Source organism: Ciconia boyciana, chromosome 14 (genome assembly GCF_034638445.1).
Source record: "Ciconia boyciana chromosome 14, ASM3463844v1, whole genome shotgun sequence".
NCBI classification, from domain to species: domain Eukaryota; kingdom Metazoa; phylum Chordata; class Aves; order Ciconiiformes; family Ciconiidae; genus Ciconia; species Ciconia boyciana.
The window spans coordinates 8,882,463-8,902,026 of record NC_132947.1 but is presented as its reverse complement, the minus strand read 5'-3'; the positions used below and the strand labels follow the sequence as shown (position 1 = coordinate 8,902,026).

General features: G+C 45.7%; 1 protein-coding gene across 7 annotated transcripts in view; it reads right to left on the bottom strand.

Moving 5' to 3' along the window:
* Positions 1–19,564, bottom strand: part of NFATC2 (nuclear factor of activated T cells 2) — a 103,704-nt gene that overhangs the window by 50,353 nt on the left and 33,787 nt on the right. For all 7 annotated transcript variants that reach the window (XM_072879232.1, XM_072879235.1, XM_072879234.1 and 4 more), the window contains exons 4-6: positions 16,294–16,496; positions 13,965–14,137; positions 3,311–3,451 (exon numbers count right to left, since the gene is read on the bottom strand). In XM_072879232.1, coding sequence (XP_072735333.1) covers positions 3,311–3,451; positions 13,965–14,137; positions 16,294–16,496 — 517 coding nt within the window. The remainder of the gene's footprint in view (positions 1–3,310; positions 3,452–13,964; positions 14,138–16,293; positions 16,497–19,564) is intronic.

Below are 19,564 nucleotides of genomic sequence, written 5' to 3'. Positions count from 1 at the left end.
GCCAGCGATGCACTATCCACCCACCGGGATGTTTATTGTGGCTTACTTTGCTTCTAGCAGCTTATCAGCGCTTTTTGCAAGGTGCTGCGCAGATCGGATCTGCAGCGAGCAAGCTCCCCGAGGCGAGCGCAGGATCCACCTCCTCCTTCCACCCAGTGACATTTCTAATTGATAAATCAGGCTGCAGAACTGGGCCTTTTTGTTCTGTGTTCATGCAGCCTAATGCAACGACAACTAAGCATGGACATGGTAATGATAATTAAAATTGTCTACAGGAAGCTGAAAGTCACAGGTGCATAAGATCCTAATTTTCAGGCAGGCTGGGACACTCATTAACCTCTGACAACCCAAGCACAAACACTTAATTCTCAATCTACTGCAGTCAGACAGAGTCAGATCAGCCCCTGCATGATTTGCATATCCAGCTCAGCTTCTTAACCTTCCTCACCTTAAGACGTACCTATTAAAGAAAGCAGTCTTCACCTTAAGAGTACTTCAGGGCATAACTGTAAGAGGTATTGCTGCATTATAAAACAGTGCATGGATACATAGAGAACAAGCTCGCCTCCAGCACGGAGCAGAGTCCCCCAGATAACCCATTGCAAACTACACAGACTTCTGATTCAGACCAAAGATTTGACTCTGGGCCTCCCATCCTCTAAATTACCTCTCTGCCAACCATTTATTCAAAGTCCAGCAGACTGAGACTGCCTGCAGAGGCCGAGGGGCGGCGGGGGAGGCAGGATATGGAACACCAGCGTGCAAATCCCTGCTCCAGACTGGGCACTGCCGCTGGGATAAGTCATGCCTCTCCACTACCAGGAGGTAAAAAAAGAAGAAAAAAAAAAAAGCAGTTTCCCCAGCAGTGAAGAAAAGCTTTAGATTTAGTGTGGAAACTGTTGTTGTTCTTTTTACTTTCTAACATCTATTCCAGCCAGGGCCTTCTCTGCTCTTATATGGAAATAGGGGCATGGCGTTTTCGATGTTTCCTCGAAATGGCATTAAGAGCTACCTCCTTTTAGTGTATCATCTCCTTTAGTTACTGCAAAACATTCTTGGGACAGGTACTGTCGCAGGCTGCCAAGCATGTTCCCATGCACCTTCATGATTCGCTGACATCGACGGAACAGTGGCAGCACAGTGGGAAGGAATTAATACACGGGCTTAAAAGGAAATACAGGGTGCCAAGAAAATTGCTCTGGCTGCACAGGCTCATCTGAACCTTCACAGTTCAGAGGCCCAGAGCCTTTCATTCTTGCTCTAAAATAGCATGTCTTGCTGGTGGTGTGGGAAGAAACTGGGACCCACAGCATGCTTTTTTCCCCCCATGTTACCAGCTGATGCCCGCAAACATTAATTTTTGGCATGATTCTTACTTTTTGCCAAAGGCATTACCCCATAAATCATGCACATGCTGTTCACTTGGGCGCTGCAATTTCTTAAATCCCTTGCAAGTCACTGGATATATCTCTTAAGCTGCCTCTACCTTAGTTTACCAACAGAAAACTTAGGATCAACATGTTTTCTTAACAGCACAAAGGGACTGTGAAGTTTACATGAAACAGGCTGCTGCTTTTTTGTACTGCAGAGTCCTTTGTCATGCTGAAATCAACAGGAGTAAAGGATGGCAGAGTCTGGCCCTTCATATTAGCAAAGTGCTTTTTTGATCCCTGGACATTGTTATTATCCTTGCAAAGCAAATTATTTACAATACAAAAATCAAGCCTAATGAAGGTTAAGTTAAACAAGTCCAGACCATTTAAAAAGAAACAAATGTCCATTTGCAAAAGCCTTAGAAAATCCAATAAAATACACATACTGCTTAGTGAGGTGAGATGAAATGCCTGCGTGCGTATATTAGAAAAGAAACAATTCAGCTCTGAAAAAACAGGTAACTAACTACAACAGAATGCATTTGTTTGCGTTTCCTCCTGTAAACAAGAAAACCTGGATTTCTGCTGCCCACCTTAACCATTAGATCATGCTAAGCATATTTTCTGGGGTCAGGTATTCTTTGAGTTAGAAATCAAGTGATGTTTATTATAGCATGCCATTATGAAAACACAATACAGAAAGCTTAGCAAAGGCAGTAAAGATGATGCTAGGCAACTAAATAACTCCCAGTAACCATTCTTTATTCCTATTACTTATATTCATCCAACACCAGTCAAGGCTTGGGACCATCCTGTACTGGTTCTGTGCAAGTTGAACAAATAAGTAGACAAGATGAGAAGAAAGAGAATCTACAATCTGCCACTCATTCCCCCCTTCATGGTTGCTCAAGAGCTAGCAGGGTTACCTGAAAACTTTGGCAAAACATGTTTTAAAACAAGCAGCTCTACTGGAAAAAAGTAGCATTGGGCTGTAACGGGGGACTTATCTCTTTGAATTGAATTTGATTTGTTTTGCTGCAGTCTGAGCCTTCCTTTTGTGGATTCCTCTCTCGAGGACCCACTTGGGACTGATTGTATACGGCTGTGCGGGGAGAGCTGGTGACTGCCCGCTCGGACAGCAGGACAGATGCATGCGTATGCACAGGCTTAGGCAGCTGCACGATTTAAACTGAGGCCTCAGCTTGTAATGGTAACGCTGGGGAGATGCAAACCCGCACGCAATGAAGCAGGGCAAATTTCAATGCTATGTTGCAGGGGTATGTGGTAAAGTTAGAGACAAATCCTTCAGAGAGCTAAGCAGCTTAAAACTGTTTTTTCTAAGAAGCAATATGGAAAACATCAATGTAAAAATATCTGAAAAATATAGAAGATGAAGTGATATATTATTGTAACTCAATATGTGTATAAAAATAATTTTACTTTGATACAAAAATACACATTATGCACATTTTTCCTCAAAGACTTCTAAAAGGGAAGCAAATGCAACCTTTGCCTATAGTTCACGTCAATAAAAAATGTTCATTTCAATTATGATTTCTACAGCAGCATTCACTAAACACGAGATTGAACAAGCATAGAGGAACACGTAAGGGTCATCTCATTTCTTTGATAACATATCCTGTTCCTGCTGGTTCCCAGTGTCTATATTCTTGTGAACCTTCCCCGTGACATGGCTTTGATTTACTCTTCAACAGTGCCTAAAAGGCCAATAATGCAAATATTTTCTCACAAGTCTAATTTTACTCACATGGTTAAGTCAAGCGATTTGGTTTTACTTACATGAACTTGATTGGATGGGATTACTCACTTGAGTAGAGTTACTCATAAGCACAAATCTTAGGATGAGACACGAGACACAACAGCACGACAGATTTGCCTTATCCCATTAGGGCCAGTTAGAAAAAAATCTGCCTTACCTGATGTTTTCTCTGTGAACACCACCTTGGACTCTGCCGTGAAATTTTGTCCAGTCAGGATCATCTGTTGTCCTCCATAAACGAGGCAGCTGTCAATATCTTGTCTTTCAACCATTGGAAGTTCATGAGCAGACCTTTGGGCTGTGGACAAATTGCAGACATGAATGAAACCAACTCTGTTTTACCAGGACTTTCCAAATCTTCCCAGAACTATCCACAGATCGATCTTGTCATCGTTACCATCCGTTGACTGCCAAAGCAGCTTCTCCAGGGTGCTAAATTTAGGTTTGAGAGGGAAAAATAAACTTACTCAAGGCATTTTATTTGGAAATATTCAGGAGCTGGCTGCAGCTTTTCAGCTGTGCTGGCCTTACTCCTTGTCCTTGAGAAAGGACAGCTTGGATGAATGAGCTGGAACTTGCCCATCTCTGTTTCCAAATAAATGGCCAAATTTTCAAGTGCAGGCACACTACAGTCCTGGAGCCCAAAAATTCCACCTGCAGAGAGGATTCCACTGAATAACACTGAATTCCTTCAGAAAAAAAATAAAAATAAACCTGTTCTACAAAAGCCCACCACTTCCTACAGAACAGGGACTATGCTGGGCCTGGAACAGTCTGTTTGCCAACAAAAGCACTGTCTCCATGCGCAGGCTCCAAGCCTTGTGCACACAACAAGAGGGGCAATCATGAAGCCGCATTCGCGACGGCGAGCAGGAGGGGTCACACCAGGACTCTGCTGCAGCCTGGGCTTTTTGCAAGCATGTTTTGCAGAAGCCTGAACATCTGAGGAGCAGGGCCCTGTGTTGCAGACTGAGTTTGATTATAAAAGGCAAGGAAGGAAAAGGTAGGGTGGAATCCACATGGGCATGTACGTGATCAAGGATTTCTAAGGTCTTTACTGTTCTTGGCCATGAACTTGGAGTGTGACTTTGGCACGTTATTCTCTCTTTCCCCAGCCAGAAAACCAGGATAGCACCATCTCTCCACCTACTTTCCTCTCATGCCATTAAAACAGCCATTTGCACAGTCAGAAAAGCTTCGGAGAATCCTGGTCACCATCCCTGCAAGCCCATTCCAACTTTTGGTAACAAGTGGCAGGAGCCGAAGAAAGTGAAGATGCAAGAATTGTTCCCTACAATGCAGACAGCTGGAAAATATCATGAGCTTCCCTGTGACCCGACCAGGTGGGCAGCAGTTTGGGTCTGGTGAACTGCGAGTTCATGACCTGCACTCAAACTCCTCCAGATTCATCCACCCCAACTGGAAAGGCCTCTAGAGGATGGCCGCTCATCTATTTAACAGCTGCCTTGGCTGGATTTTAACTTTCTCTGACAAAGAGCCTGCTCCCAAGAGATCCTGAGCACTTGTGTCTTCCCTTCACTGAACACCGTTGGCTGCTGAGCCAAAAATAAGGAAATGTTATCCTGTATGTTCAGCGCTGGTCCTCCCCTCGCACACAGGCAAGGCTGCGCTTTCTGTGACCTGGTCCCAGCACCCTTTTACTGCTGTGCAACCTTCAGAAAGCCAAAAACCCAACAGCTCTTGGCCGCGGTGAGAGCTGTACAGATTCTCTCACCGCATGAAGAAAATGCTATGCGGTGGGAAAACACAAGCATTAAACCTTTCAGACAGGTGTCCGTAGAAGAGGGGAGCAACTTCTCTAGCAAGGACAAGCTCAGCTGAACCCTTTCTGCCAGTCATGACATAGAGTTTTTGCTCTTGTTAAAAATACAGATAATTCAATATTTATAACTTTCTTGTGCCACTTGAGAGGCGTTTTTTAAAGTCTATTTAAAACAACCTTATGACTCATTGTTCCCTTCAAATATATAACAACAGCTGGGCTAAGATACTGCCAATTAAGAATATATATTCAGATTATTTTCACAGAAGCTGCTAATTTCTTTCACATGGCTGTATGATTAATTCCTTTCCCTAAATACTCAAATTTTTGATGAGTTCATAATTGGATTTATCACAAAGACAGATTTGTAACCTCAAAGGCTTAAGAGTAAATAGCCATCATCAAAAACATGTCTACAATAGTCAAGAGAAAATGTATTTAAGCTTTGCCCTGGACACTGTTTATTCCTATTCAATCCCCAAATTTCATTTCCAAAGCATCCCAAATCATCAAATTCCAGATTAACCTATGTCTCCTTCAGACTTCAGTGTGTTAATTGTGAGCTTTGTACCTGACATCCCACAGATCAGTGGTTCTCAAGGCTTTTTCAGGACGAGGAAGGGCAAATTTTAGCCTGGAAATAACCGTCTGACTCATCTTAATTACATTTGGATCTCGGCAAGTTGGAAATCGCTGCTGAAGACCAAGCCTCTGTCCAACTTCCATAGAGCGCAGTGTTTGTGTACGCTGCGACCTACCAGGGAGCCGGGGAGGACAGCTGGTTCACCGGGAATGTGCATCCCAGCTCGCAGGAAATGCCAAAAACCCTTCTGCCATCCTCAGCTGAGCTGGGGCAGCCTCAGCAGCACTGCCTGGAAGCCTGCAATGGGCAGAGGTGTTCTGCGGGCACCCCGATGCAGCTCCGTGCTGCCACGGCCCCGCGGCCAGCAGCAGCCAGGCTGGCGCAGAGCTATGTTCAGGCATGGCTACAGCACGAGCAGGCTACGGGCATCTCCAAAACGGCTTTCGTCCTGACCCCGACTTAGTCACCCCTGTAGGTGTAGAAAACCCATGTGTGCTTTATACGTGCTGCAGAATAATACCATTTGGAAGTGTTTCAGTTGAGTTTCTCAATGCAGATAGCGTGCTAAAGGGAAAGGTGGAGGAATACAGGTACCTACTGAGCGCTGGGTTTCCTCTGCCCCACTCTGCCTGCACTCTTCTCCTCCCACTAGGTGGTTTGCAAAGCCTTTTCTAAAAAAAAAACACTTTTCATTTTCCAAGATCTTTCCTTTTTTTACCCAGGCCTATAAGAAGGTTTCACCCCATTCCCCATTTCCACCAGTAAGGAGGCTTGAGGTTCAGTGTGGAGCTGCCTCAATAGGATTACTTTTTTTGCCTCTGCAAGAAATATTAATTGCCAATAAATCCCCTTCCTCTAAGGCTCATGAGGGGTGGACTGCATGCAATAATTTCACACTACTCCTTCTCTTCCCCCAGGGGCTGGCACTTCATAAAGTGACCTACAGCTACTGGAGTTTATGAGCTTTGAATAAACAAAACACTGTTGATTTAACCAGTTGGGGTGTTTACTTTCAATAGCAACAGTTACTGACATAAGGCAGCAAAGCAAATGCTATAGAAATACTCACACTTGGCCTGAAGCAGTGTGTCAACCTATTAACGGGGGACATTATTTTTCTATTTTATTTGACTGTCTGCAAATCAAGATGTCATGGATACACGGTGCCAAGAAATACAATGCACGCAGCGACACAAGAGAGAAAGGGAGCTGCTGTCTCGGAGCGCTGCACCACCTCCAGCAGCCTCAGCCTGGGAGGGAAGCAGCCCCCCTGCTGCCTCCCCTGCCCGTACCGTCCGGCAGGCCTGCTGCTGCCCACAGCCCACCCAGGCTCATGTGCACCCACTGCAGGGGCACAGGGTGCTTGTCGGGGGGTCAGCCTTTATCCCTTTCCCTATGCCAGCAGGTAGAGGAAAGGTTAAGACGGCCTAAACCTCTGGGCCGGCAGGCTGAATGCTTCATAGGGGATGCACAAGCCTGGAGGCTGACCGTAAGGAAGCGTGCCAAAGCAGGGCAAAGCTGTTTGTTGCTTCCCCACCTGCCCGCAGCATCCATAACTGTTCCTTTTTCGGCAGAGAGGCTATTTGGCTTCTAGAAAAAAAAAGGGGTATTTTGAGACAACTGACTACCTGGATAAATCTGTTGCAGCTCCAGATCTCCCCTAGGAGTGTTGCCCATCGCTGCTAGCAGATTCCAAGTGACAACCTCAGTTGTATTCCCTAACGTGCTCCGTAGGTGATCCCAGCTCCAGCTGAGAGCCTTTCCCTCCACACCACCCCGCTCTCCCCATCAGCACTCCTCCTGCGTGTATCTCCTGGGACAAGCAGTTCTAGCCCGGAGTATCAAGTTTCCTTCCACTGGCTTGGAAAGCTTCCAAGCGCTGCCTTGTCTTGCCCAAAAGCTGACTCGTTTTATGAGGAGCCTTAACTGAAGCTAAATATCTCTTAACAGCCTCCGGAGAGGAACTGTCTCGGCAATCTCTCTCCCTGCGTGTGCAAAAGAGAGAAGGCTGGATCAGGTAATGTAGGCAAAGCAAAAACACTAACGTGATCTGCCTCTCGTGAGGAACAGGCTTGTGAACTCGGCGCAGAGCAGCACGGGTCTGACCATCACTTCCCGAGCGAAGATACTCTACAGCCTCTGTGTATCAGCACACTATCCCAGTGCCTTCTTCTGCACAGTGGCTGGAGGCCTCCATGCAAATGTCTGCACAAACGGAGGCCAAAGAATCGCTGCTAGAGTGAAATCTGCCCCACGTCATCTTTCTGCCACCTGCAACACTAGATCCAGAGCTTAGGTTTCTGTTGTCCCTGTTACCAGTTCAGGAGAGATCTTATCCTGGGCGATCACAAGGAGGAGAAGTGAGGCTCACCTGCAGCTAGCGTCATCTCTGATTACCTCTAACTTCCATCACAGGCCAAGTGAACTAAAAAGTGTGGCTACTTAAAAGAGGTGGGGTCACGACCTGCACTCCCAGTGCAGCAGTCTCCCCAGGACAAATGCCCAGGTCCCTCTTTGGACACCCCTGTCCTTACCCTGCCCAGGGCAGTCCCAGCTCACCCCAGTTTGCTGGAAGCCTTCAAGCCATGACTCGCCACTCCTGACATGCCTTTCCAAACCCCCAAAGGCTCTTGGCTCCAGCCACTGATTTCTGTTGGATTTGAGAAGAGCAGATAGAGCTGCGTGTCTGATGTTGTGGGATCAATTCTTCCACCTCAGTGCAAACCTTAATGACCCAAGTCCATATCTCATTCCTCCTGTCACGCTGTGTTTATTTACTACGAGCTGCCTGCCTGAGGTAGGACTGATAGGAGCAGAGCTCCTGTGCCCAGTGCTTATCCAACGCATTAATGTCCTGAGAGACTTTGATCCCATTCATCACACACTGAAGCACCCTGAGCTCTCTGGTGGGAGGAGAGGCAAAGGCTGGGCAGCTGCAGTATGGGAGCCAGGGGAGGACCAAGTGCAGGAGACATCTCTAGCAGGCAGGTAGATATCAGTAAGGCACCCTAGAGAGCAGCAACCTTCTAATCGGAGGGATGGGATGAATTACCTCCTGGTAGGAGTATGGGGCAGTGGAAGGCTTAAGCGAGCATCAAGTAAATAAAGCAAATTTCCAACCCTCTTGATTAGATAGGAAACCTTAAAAATGGGATCTAACCGCTATGAAAAGAAGAACCCAGTAGGAATGACAACAGTTTCCAATTGGTTGCCAGCAAGACTTAATCAGCAGTTTCTGCAGAGCCATCCAAGAGAAAAGCACAAAAAATAGAGGGCTTTTCTCCACCTCCTTCTCTTCACATAATTTATTTTATTATGTCTTTGCAAAGGAGAAGTGACAAGCACTGATGGCAGCAGTGTCAGATAAGTATGATACTTTCTATGAACTGCAGCCAGCTCACCAAACCAGCGTGTGATTAATGACAGGAAAGCCATGGCCTCGGTTCACTTCTCTGTCGATCATCTCTGCGGGTATGCACAGCATTTCCCTTTAATCCCTTGTGGAGGAGATCTGCTGAGCTTAAATTATGCTCAGAAATCCATGCGCTGCATAATACGCTGGGGCACTTGCTTTTCCCAACAGCAGTATTGCAAAGACAGAAAGTAAACAGGAGTTTATCCTCATAGCAAGGCTTGCAGCCTGCAAAAAGGGCAGGCATTTTCCTTCTGTCTGACTCAGACTTTCCAGACTGAAATCTTTTGGTTGCACCTTAAAAGTGGCAAATGTTCTCAGAATTAACGTTTAAATTCTGTGCTTTAGGAGAGAGAAAAATTTTACTTTAGAAAAAGCAGCAGTTTTGGGGTCAGCTGTTTTTATGGCAAACTATGTGACTGTCTTGAAGTCAAAATGAAAGGGGGGAAAAATTCCTTTAATTCAACTGCTACTCTCATAATAATCATAGTTATGGTTAAACTTGCAAACGGGTATCTCCCAAGTGCAGAGAGACCATTAGTTTCTGCTTTTTTATCTCAATACACTAGGGCTCCTTCTTGCCTGCCATTGTATTCCAACCAGCACAGCTCCTGGCCAAGGAAAAGCTGTCGCTGGTTTGCCAAGACAACATTCTTTTACATGACTAGCTCTTTCCTCTGTAGTTATTAATGTGTCACATATCATAGGCTCAGATTGTCTAATATTATGGGAAAATCTACTAGAAGGAGAGAAAAATAAAGGAAACTTCCAGGGAAATTGATTAAAGGGAAATAAGATATTTGACCCAATTTAGTGGAACAAAATACGGTCAATAATAGAAACTATTTAAATTCCTCAGATGGACACACAGTTCTTTAGTAATAAGTTTTGTTTGTTTTGTTTTTTACCACCTCAGAATGTCTATTATAAGAACAAGATTTCAGACGACTCCTCTTGTGCCAAGTGCATTTTAAGGGATTCATGAGCACAGCTTAGTTTCAGCAAACATGGATTATACGAAACAAGAACTGTGAGACACTTTGGGAAGGTTTAACCAGGATCCATTAGAATAAAAACTGTGACACAGTGTGGATGATACTAAACCTTACACTCACATCTCACAGACACTTGCATAAAGCAGTTTTTGGATGCTGACAGCATGGAGCAAACCAAGCTGCCTCGCAGGTGCTTATGTGGCTACGCTGAACTCCCTTCAATGCCGCTCCTCTGCTCCATGGATGCTTCAGCCGAGGAGTAGAAACACAACTCCAGAGATCAATCACTCACCAAGAAATGAGTTTCAGCTCATCGTGAAAGGTAAATCATAGCAAATTAATAGAACTAATGTTACAGAAAATGCCTTAAAGGTTCGAAAATAATGATCAGGTCTGCAAATACCAAAGCTCTCCACGGGCAATTTGCCGAGTGGCTTGTTGTTATTAGGGCTGTATTTGAAGGGACAAGTTAACTCGGTAACCCTTCACGCCTGCGATTTCACCACCTTCTGTGATAGCCCTGCCTGACCCAGCAAGAGCTCACCTACACGAGCTGGTTTATGCCTGCGCCTAAAGCACAGACCTGCACAAGCAGGGATGGACACTCGGGCACGCACAACTGCAGCACGACTAACGGCACCGAGGTGTGCAGAGGTGTGCAGGCAGGGAGCCGGGCCAAGCAGCACGCTGCTGCAGGGACCCATCGGCTCTGGATCCCGGGGATGTCTCACGTAGCGCCTGTGGGGCTTGCTGCCATTTTGTGGACTCGGTGTGGAGCAAACCCAGGAGAAGGGATTTTTCTCACCTTTCCCACACCACACCTACAAGACAGTGGCTTTCTATCCCTAACTAAGTGATGGCCTGTTGCTACAATTATCAGAGGGCTTTCAAATGCCTTTGCCTCCTCAGTGGCTTCAGAACGAATCAACAGGCAACAGGATAAAAAAGCTGCAAGCTGCTGAATGTGCAGGCTTGTCTCCATACGAGGTCCGTTTTAAGGCATAACTGATCATTTAACAACATATCACCTCCTTGGTCCTCCCACACAGCTGCCTGGGGAGGAACTTGCTCCGGATGATGCTTTGAACCTGTGAAATCCCCTCCTAAAACCTGTCAAGTGCTGAATGTGTCACAGATGAGGTGGAACCAAATTGCCCCGTGAAGAGCAGATACTTCACAGTTCTTGCTTCATTGCAGCTAATGATCTGCTGACACCGGTGGGAGTTTTTAGCCGGGACCAGCTTCTGCTGAGGAGAGCGCTCAGATATTCTGTTGGTAGCAACAGCGCTCTCGGGGGAACCCCACTGGTAGGGAAACGGCCAGTTATCTTAAAGCTGCTACTTACTAAGGCTTTCCCGGCGGGATATTATTCACAGCTACCAGACAGGAGACATCTTACGGGAGAGCCCCTGAGGACATGGGTTCCCCGGTGGCCATGTCAAAAAAATGGAAAGCAAACAAAGGAAAAAAAAAAAAAGAGAATCCTAGCAGCACACCAAGGTGGGAGGTGGGACACAAGGAGAAAACGTCACGGAGCCCCAGCGTGCCCCTTCTCGGCAGGTCACCTGAGCTTACCTGAGACTGAGCTCTGCAACATGTGCAGATCGTCTGGGAGAAACAGATTATCACCTCGAGTGTGACTTAGCCTGCATTACTAATGCTGGCTGAACCAACTAATGTTTTTAACCATCTTCCCAGAACTGGGCTGAGATCAGGAAGTGCTACTGAGTTGCAAAAATGGAGCTAAATATGCAACATACATTCTAAATGGAAGAGGCTTATTACTCCAGATCACTTTATACTCTATTTCCATGAGTTCAGAAAAGCACAGTCCTTAACATATCTCTCCAAATTGCCAGTATATCCAATACTCCAAAAATAAAGCTTTCTTTTTTTTTTTCCCTTGGGGTACAAATACAACTTTTCTTGTAGGACGTTTGCTGTCTGCTATGCAGCCAACATTTTCATATTTTAATTATAAAAAAACCAGAAAAATAAGCCACTTATACTGGTATCTCCACTCCTGGCTTTTTTATGCCCCTAAGACTCATCAAAGCAAACACATCGCAGTATAAATGCCTAGACATCTTAAACAAGCCATTGCAAATAGCAGTCATTGCACAGGCAAATTAGGTGTGCCCATACAATTCGGAAAAATGCGATCTTATTCTGTAAACTGTGACCAGATTTCTGCTTGAACGCTCTTTGATGATGGGCACAAATACAATGTGCAATTGTGGAAGGGTCTTAGAAATGCCTGACTAACTCATATTTGCTTTTCCTGTAGGAGAATTTGAATAAGTGGGGTGTGATCTGGGGGGCTCCCTGCATGACCCAGGGACCATCCACCCGCTGCTCTGGGCTCGTGCTGTTCTTCTGTACCGTGGATGTACGAGTTACACCTGGAGTTTCCCCACCCGAGTAGCTCCCCATTGCAGGCAGGAATGGGCTGTTTCCACTCGGAAAAGAAGTTGAAGGAGAAGCCAGGTGATCCTTTGCCGCAATTCCCTTCCTATCCACAGAAGCTGCAGTTTGCTGAATGTTTCCTTTAGCAAATGGGCCTTTGTTTCAGCAGGGACACGTCTGGGGTGGAGGCCACTATTGTTTCAGCCATCTGGTCCCATAAAGGATTGTAACCATTTCCTATGGAGAAAGGTGGTGGCTACTCCCACTATTCTCCCTTCCCCATCACGGTGCACAGAGACTTCACTCAGCTGCTAAAATGCTCTGATAGGTGGTATCTTCTCATAAACATTGCCAAGAGATCATACGTACCCATCATCCTCTCCTTAGCGTTGCCTTGTTTATTCATTTCTACTGTTTTAAAAAGCTGCCATCAGTAATTCACTAGTCACCATTTCTCTTGATTTCCCATCCAAAATTGTCTCCTCTCTTATTCTAAGCAGTTGTTATTTAAGTAAAGCCTGCATCTCAATAAATAACTCACACATGAGAAACTCTTCAATGACTTTCTTCACATGACTTATGGCAAGACAGGTTCTGCTAAAGGGGTGAGTCATTCAGCAAAGGGAGAGGAAAACTGTTCATTATGTATTTGTGAAATCCCCAAACCACTGAAAAGGTACCATTTACCAACAAAAAGCATCACAGGATGCACATGAACCAGCAAAGTGGGTGGAGCCCTTCCAGAAATGACTGCGACACGGGGGGCACCTCATCGGAGGCCTCTCTTTCTCAGGATCCAGTACGTTAAAATGAGTGGGAGGTGCAGGTTTCTCAGCTTACATGCTTATAGGATTTGCCCCCTAGAAACCAAAACTGCAAGTTTTCTTCTGTCCCTCAGGGGAATACCAGAACAACCCGGGCTTTCCCTGCTTCAGCTGCAGCCTCCTGAGCTGCACACCCCTCAGCACTGACATCTAGAAAAAACAATAACCAGGATGCACCTGAGCCTCAAAATCTATCCTGTTTCTCCATTTCAGTTGTGTTCCTGCCACAGCTCAGATCAGAAGACTGTGGTCACTCCTTCAGCAGACAGGACTGGCCACAGTGCTAGGATCTGGCCCAGGTTTGAATTCAAAACCTCCGACCACCTGCCAGCTTGTGGATAACAAGTTCTGGTTGTGCCTCCACTCAAAATAAAACCACTCCAAGGAAGGCAGGCAGCTTGCACACTCATGCACAAACAGGGAGAATGTATATACGCCCCTATACGCACATCCACACTGGCTCCCTGCTCCCAGAAAAGACCTGCTACCCAGAAAGATCCAGCAGCAACACGCTAACAAATAGATTTGCAAAAGCCCCGGAGTCCCTCGCTGACCTCACAAGCTCTAAGCACCGTGAAGAGCCAGCTGCTGCCAAAGCTTGTTTCAGGAAAGGGAGTGCATATAGCTAAGAGCCGCAGGTCACTCAAACAGTGGCACAGACCTATCCAGCGCAGGAAGAGCAGAGCAGCTTGTGTTTGCCTATCTGAGTACGTCGGGTTTTTTCCCCTCAGTGCTAGCCGAGAGCAAAGGGACAAGATGATTATTGTTGCAAGAGACAGAGAAGGAGCAAATCTCAGGGGATACTTACAGCATTCGATGGGGTTCGATGCTGCTTGCAGAGAAATGATCCTGCCATTGGACTCGGGGATGTGCACACGGAAGACGAGCCGGACACGGGTGTTCTTCCTGCCAATGTCCGTCTCTCCCTTGCGCAGCTCGATGTCTGCGTTCCTCAGCTTCAAAATCCCCGCGCAGTCAATGCTGCCAAACAGACACGCCATTTAGCTTAACATTTCTGCTCTCAAACAGCTTGGAAATAGGTGACAGGCAAGAGGATTAAGCTGGTTTGCTCCTCGATCTCTGGGTTAAGAGCAGCTCCAAATACTTGTTCTGCTTATGATCCAGATATTGCCATTTCAGCAGTTACAGAGGAAGAAATCCCAGACACGCAGTGAGCGAGGGATGCTGCTGGACCCCTCCCCAAAGAGTCTGGGCCCGGTGGCTCAGCATGCTCCAGGCATGTCGCAGCCGAGGGCTAGGGGTGGCCTTTACTCTGGGGACAGCCGAAGCTACTCTCCAGACGTTAGAACCCTGAGTTTTATTTCCCTCCTGTGCTAAGCACAAGAGTGCTCATGGGAACGCCTGCCCCAGCCCCCAGGGCAGGGAGAGTGAACCAGAACAAGAAGTGCACACCGGGGCAGGCAATAAGCTGAGCCTGTGCCGGAGCTCTCCATGAGCTAGAGAGCATTAAAGCCTCCACCGCCAGCTCTCCAAACAGCTCAGTGCCCAGAGACTGCACAGCAACTATTGCCTGCACGTGGGCAAATTAGTTCAGCTCCACGGGGAATCACAGCAGTTGAACCAGGTAATTGCATGCACCATCCAGGCACGTTTTCCCCACAGTTTGTACAGGCAAGCATTGAAATCAACTCCAAAAGCAGGAACTCTCCCCTCCTTTTGGACAAGGTAGGTGCTTCTGCTAGAACTGGGCTCTCCAGCCCTGGCCCCAGGTCACCGTATCATCCTCCAAAGCCCTGGGATGTTGTTCCCAGCCAAGGCAATAGCCTGGCAATGCAGAAAATGGTTCTCTGCTCCCATTCACCATGTCCCTCCACAAAGGGAGGATGTAGGGAGCAGGATGGGGCTGAGTGGCAACAAAAGGATTAGGATTGCTTAAACCAGCATTGCAACTTAATATTGGTATAAGTGCAGGTTAACTTCTTAAGAGTTCAGTGTAACCTAGCAAACATGCCTGTCTACATTAAATGAATGTTCCAACTAATATTTACAGAATCTGAGATCTTCAGCTCAGCAATAGTCCTCAGAGGGTGCACTGTTATTACACAGGCACTGCCAAGTCATTTTGATATCAGTTTTAAAGACATACCATTTTTCTTCTTTTGATACGAATTAAAATCACATTTTGGGAGGCATAAACCCCAAGTTGTTTCCTGCACCCACACTGTTCCTTGCCATTGCATGTGTGCAGGGGTTTACTACTCTAGGGTTACTCGTTAGGAACAGACAGTCATGCTCCATTCAGCACTTGGCTGCTTAAGTTTGAGATGTGGACTTTTATTTATCTCCTTGGGTGCAGAGGGAAGGAGAGGCTTGAAGTAAAGGGAGGAATGAGGTATATTTTCTGAAAAAAGATATTAAAGAAAGAATGTGGATTTTGCGATGAAGTAGGGGGGCTTAAAAACATAGCTGCTCTGCCAGTTTTGTCAGTATCCTCCGACGGATGGAGATGCAGCTCTTCCCTCTGCAGAGCAATCACTCTCATGCTGCCTGGCACACATTCAAGCCATTCAAGCCTTTTCAGACTGGTGCCCACTTTATCCCTCTGCCTCCATAAAACTGGAAGAGTAATACAGAAAAGATGTGCCTGTACTTGCTTTTCTGTTAACCTATTACAACAGGAGAATGCGATTTCATTGCCAGAGCACTTGGCTGAATTCAGGAGAGATGTTTTCTATTCCATTAAATGTTGTAAAATGAACCGTAGACCTTTCCTCCGCTGTCCACTGCTCCTTGCTTCTTATTGCATCACTGCGGCATAAGGACTTGAGATTCGAGTCTCATTTTCCTTAGTGCCCTACAAAACCATTCTGACTTGGAAGATGACAGATGATTACAATATAGTCACCGCAGCAGTTGGGGTACAGAGCAAAAATGCCTGCACAGTCAGCTGATGGATGGTAAGTCTTTAAGCAGCTTTAACCCAAGTGCTTGTAACTCCTGCCCATGCTTTTGTAAAAAGGGTCTTACACTCATATATCATCCCAATGCTTTGGAAAGGGGAGTCCCTCCAGAGCAGACTTCGTTATTCATTTAAGTGACTCCTTTCCACAGGAGAAAGAACTTCACATGCCAATTTAATCCTCCTCAACTTTGCTAATAAAAAGAAATATGCTTACGTTGCTTTCATGTTGTTTTTGGGTTCCAATGGGATCTCTAAAACTTTGGTGTTGCCAATGATTTTTTCATAGCTGGTGGTGGTGACAGTTTTTCCGGTAATGCGATGGACTTGATAGAAAGCATGAGGTTTAAGTATCCGTTCGTCTGCTGTCCCAATGAAGATCTGAAGACCCAAGGGTTTGTTCTCCATGTAACCGTGAAGCTGGCAAGACATTAAAAATCTATTATCACACACAGGGCTTGCAATGCCTTCATGTCAGGAAACCAAACAGATCTACGGACATATATACAGATATGGACACATACAGAGACATAAAGATATGTGTAGTACAGACTTTCCTACTCTCAGAGATAGACATCCTCTTAAGAGTATTTGCTGAAGTCCTTGATACATAGGGAAGGGAGCTAATGGAAACCATGTCATTAATGGTTATAATACTAAATATATCAAGAAGAAAAAAAGAATGTGTCAAGAAGAAAAAATTCCAGACAAGCTCTCCATTACCAGAAATGTGTTGGTTGTCTCCAAAACAGACTGATAAATCCCCTCAAAAGGTATATTTTTGAGTACACTTGTTTAATTTGCAGTGATGGATTCCTAAATGAGGTTCAAAAGATTTTTCTCTGTGGGGTGGATAAAGCTGCAAAGCAGAGCTGACTGCCCGCACCTGCAGCCCTGGGCAGCGCTTCCTGCTTCCTGTCAGCAGGAAACACAGTAAGGACAGAAGAAAGTCTCTCACTTGCATTTATATACATGTTATATATGTGGTACTCCCATATGCGCCTTCTCCAGACCTTATCAAAGCTAATGGAAGATGCCCATTGACATAGGGGGCTTTAAATCAGTCCCTATGTGACATCCAACTTGCAAACCCTAGTTTCTATCCAGCCTAACGTTCAGTAAAATGACTTTGCCTCAGCTCAGCTTGTGATTCCTACTTCAACTGCAGTTAAAAAGTAAGGTTTTTCCCCCCTAAACAGGAAGTATCGAGCAAATGTGTCGCGATTTCGAGAACTGAAATGTTAAACGATGTATAAACATTTCAGAAATTGATGATCCCTGCCACATCCCTTTCTCTGGCCTTGGCACGTGCAGTCTTGCTCCAGCTCACATCCATTTCAAACCCAGCTGGAAGGACTGTCCTTCCAACCTCTCACTTTGCTCAAGTCACCCTGAGCTTCACACCTCTCCAGCTTCCCCTCTCTCCCTCATACCAGACGTAAGCTGCCTGCCTTCATCTTCAAAGCTCTGCTGTTCTCTTTGCCCTCTCACCTCTCATTTTCCACCCAGTTATCAACACCTATTCCCAAACTTCCCAAATCCAGCCCCAGACACCAGCATCAACTTCTTAAATACTCACAGCATTGCATTTTCTGCCCGTCAGTCTCCTCCTCCAGGGAGGACGCTCCCTTTTAATATCTACATCTCCACCCTACAAATTTCCCTCTCTGCAGAATTCTTAAATAGTCTTAAAAGAAAATATGTTCTTGTTCTCCTGAAATCACTTATGGGGACCATCGTTGATTCACTGCTCTTTCAAACTCATCCTTCCCCTAGTTGTTGGTTCACCTTCAGCCATTCCTCTTGCATTGCATTAAAATACTATCTGTACAGGTAGAGATGGCATTTTTGGTCTGTGACTGTACAGTACCTGGCACAAGGAGGTCATAGTTGACCTTGGAGACTGGGGCCTCTGGAGTTCAAGGACATAAACAGACTCTTCTGTACGAAATAACATTTTTATAAACAGCATTTGCTGCGAGAGAAGCAAGGAAGCCAGAATGCCTCCATAGGCCAGGAGACGAGGAAATTTCTCCTTCTTTATTAACATTCAAAATTACAAATCAAACCATTCTAAATTTCTCACATAACCAAAAATGAAAACCAGACATTTATCTACCGCATAGCCAGTGATCTAGCTGAAAGGGAACTTTATGGTCTGAGACATGCTAAATTTGTTTTCAATTATTCTGTCCACATACAAAACCTTGATGAAGCCATACAAAGCAAATAGTACGGGAAGATCAGAGAAAAGGAAGATTAAGCTAATGGTATTCATGGCCAAACCGTTTTTTTTTCTTTTTTCTTTTCACCAGTCAGCAGGAGGTATCTTTGCATAGAAAGATTAATTCCCCCCCTGGAAGGGGACCACATGCAGCATCAATGCAATCCTGGCAACCTTCCTTCAGTATGGCAAATGTAAAGCGACACTCACTCTTCTGAGCTATCGTTACTCATCTAGCACATATTTGCAAGGCATACAAAGACAGGGTCTATGCCCCAGAGACCTTACAACCCAAGGGCCCGAATTTGCAGCCTCCGCTTACATGAATAGCTCCATTGAAGTCAACAGGCCTTAAGTAGGGGTTGTGCAAGAATGAATTACAGAATCCAGCCCAGCCACAGCTCAGACACCTACGATAGCTCACTCGCACAAGCGCTTCGGGAGATTGGGAGGAAGGAAAATAGGGTACGAGGCTTTGTGCAAACATGCCAGTTGGCTCTGGGAGTGAGGTGGAGAAGGAGTGGAGCTGGACTCCAAGCACAAGGGTTGGTACTGGAGAAGCAGCGTTGCCAAGAATGTGATAAATATGATGGCAGCCATGGGGGGATTTAGAAATATATAGAGTGTATAGAAGATTAAAGGCGACAGAGGCCAAAATGATAGATCTACTGGGACAGGGATGAATGTAGGACTCGCCCCCTGTTTATCCTTGGAGGCCCATTAAGCCCAGGACCTCTGGGAGCCATACTGAAACTCATCCTAAGTATGGTACTTTCAAAATCCAAGATTTCCTGGTCTTCAATGAAAAGCCATTGTATGACCAAAAGCCATCTTGTCTTTACAAGGGGAGAAGGAGAAGAGTAGTTTTTAAGCACTGAGCATGTTTATTGTCATGCCTGACAGAGTAATTCTTTGTGGATCCAGCTAAGATGATGAGAGGATCCTTTGGACTGGAACAGTTATTACAGTGACAGCAAAGCAGCTTTTGCTCTACCCTCTGTCCTGGCAGAACAAAATCCCAGAGTTATAGGTGGGAGACTAGAACGGAGGAAAACAGATAATAAATTACAAAAGGAAATTTGCCCCCAGTGAGCACAGTCAGTAGCAGCTGTAACAGAACTGGCTACGTACACAGTTTTTAATACCGGCCACCTTTAAAAGTAATTTTAAGTGGTGTTTGCTCATGCACAGAATGAGTTCCCAAGGCAAAACTATTCATGGTCTTCTAATAATATGTATGTCTGTGGGTGCGTGTCTGTATAAG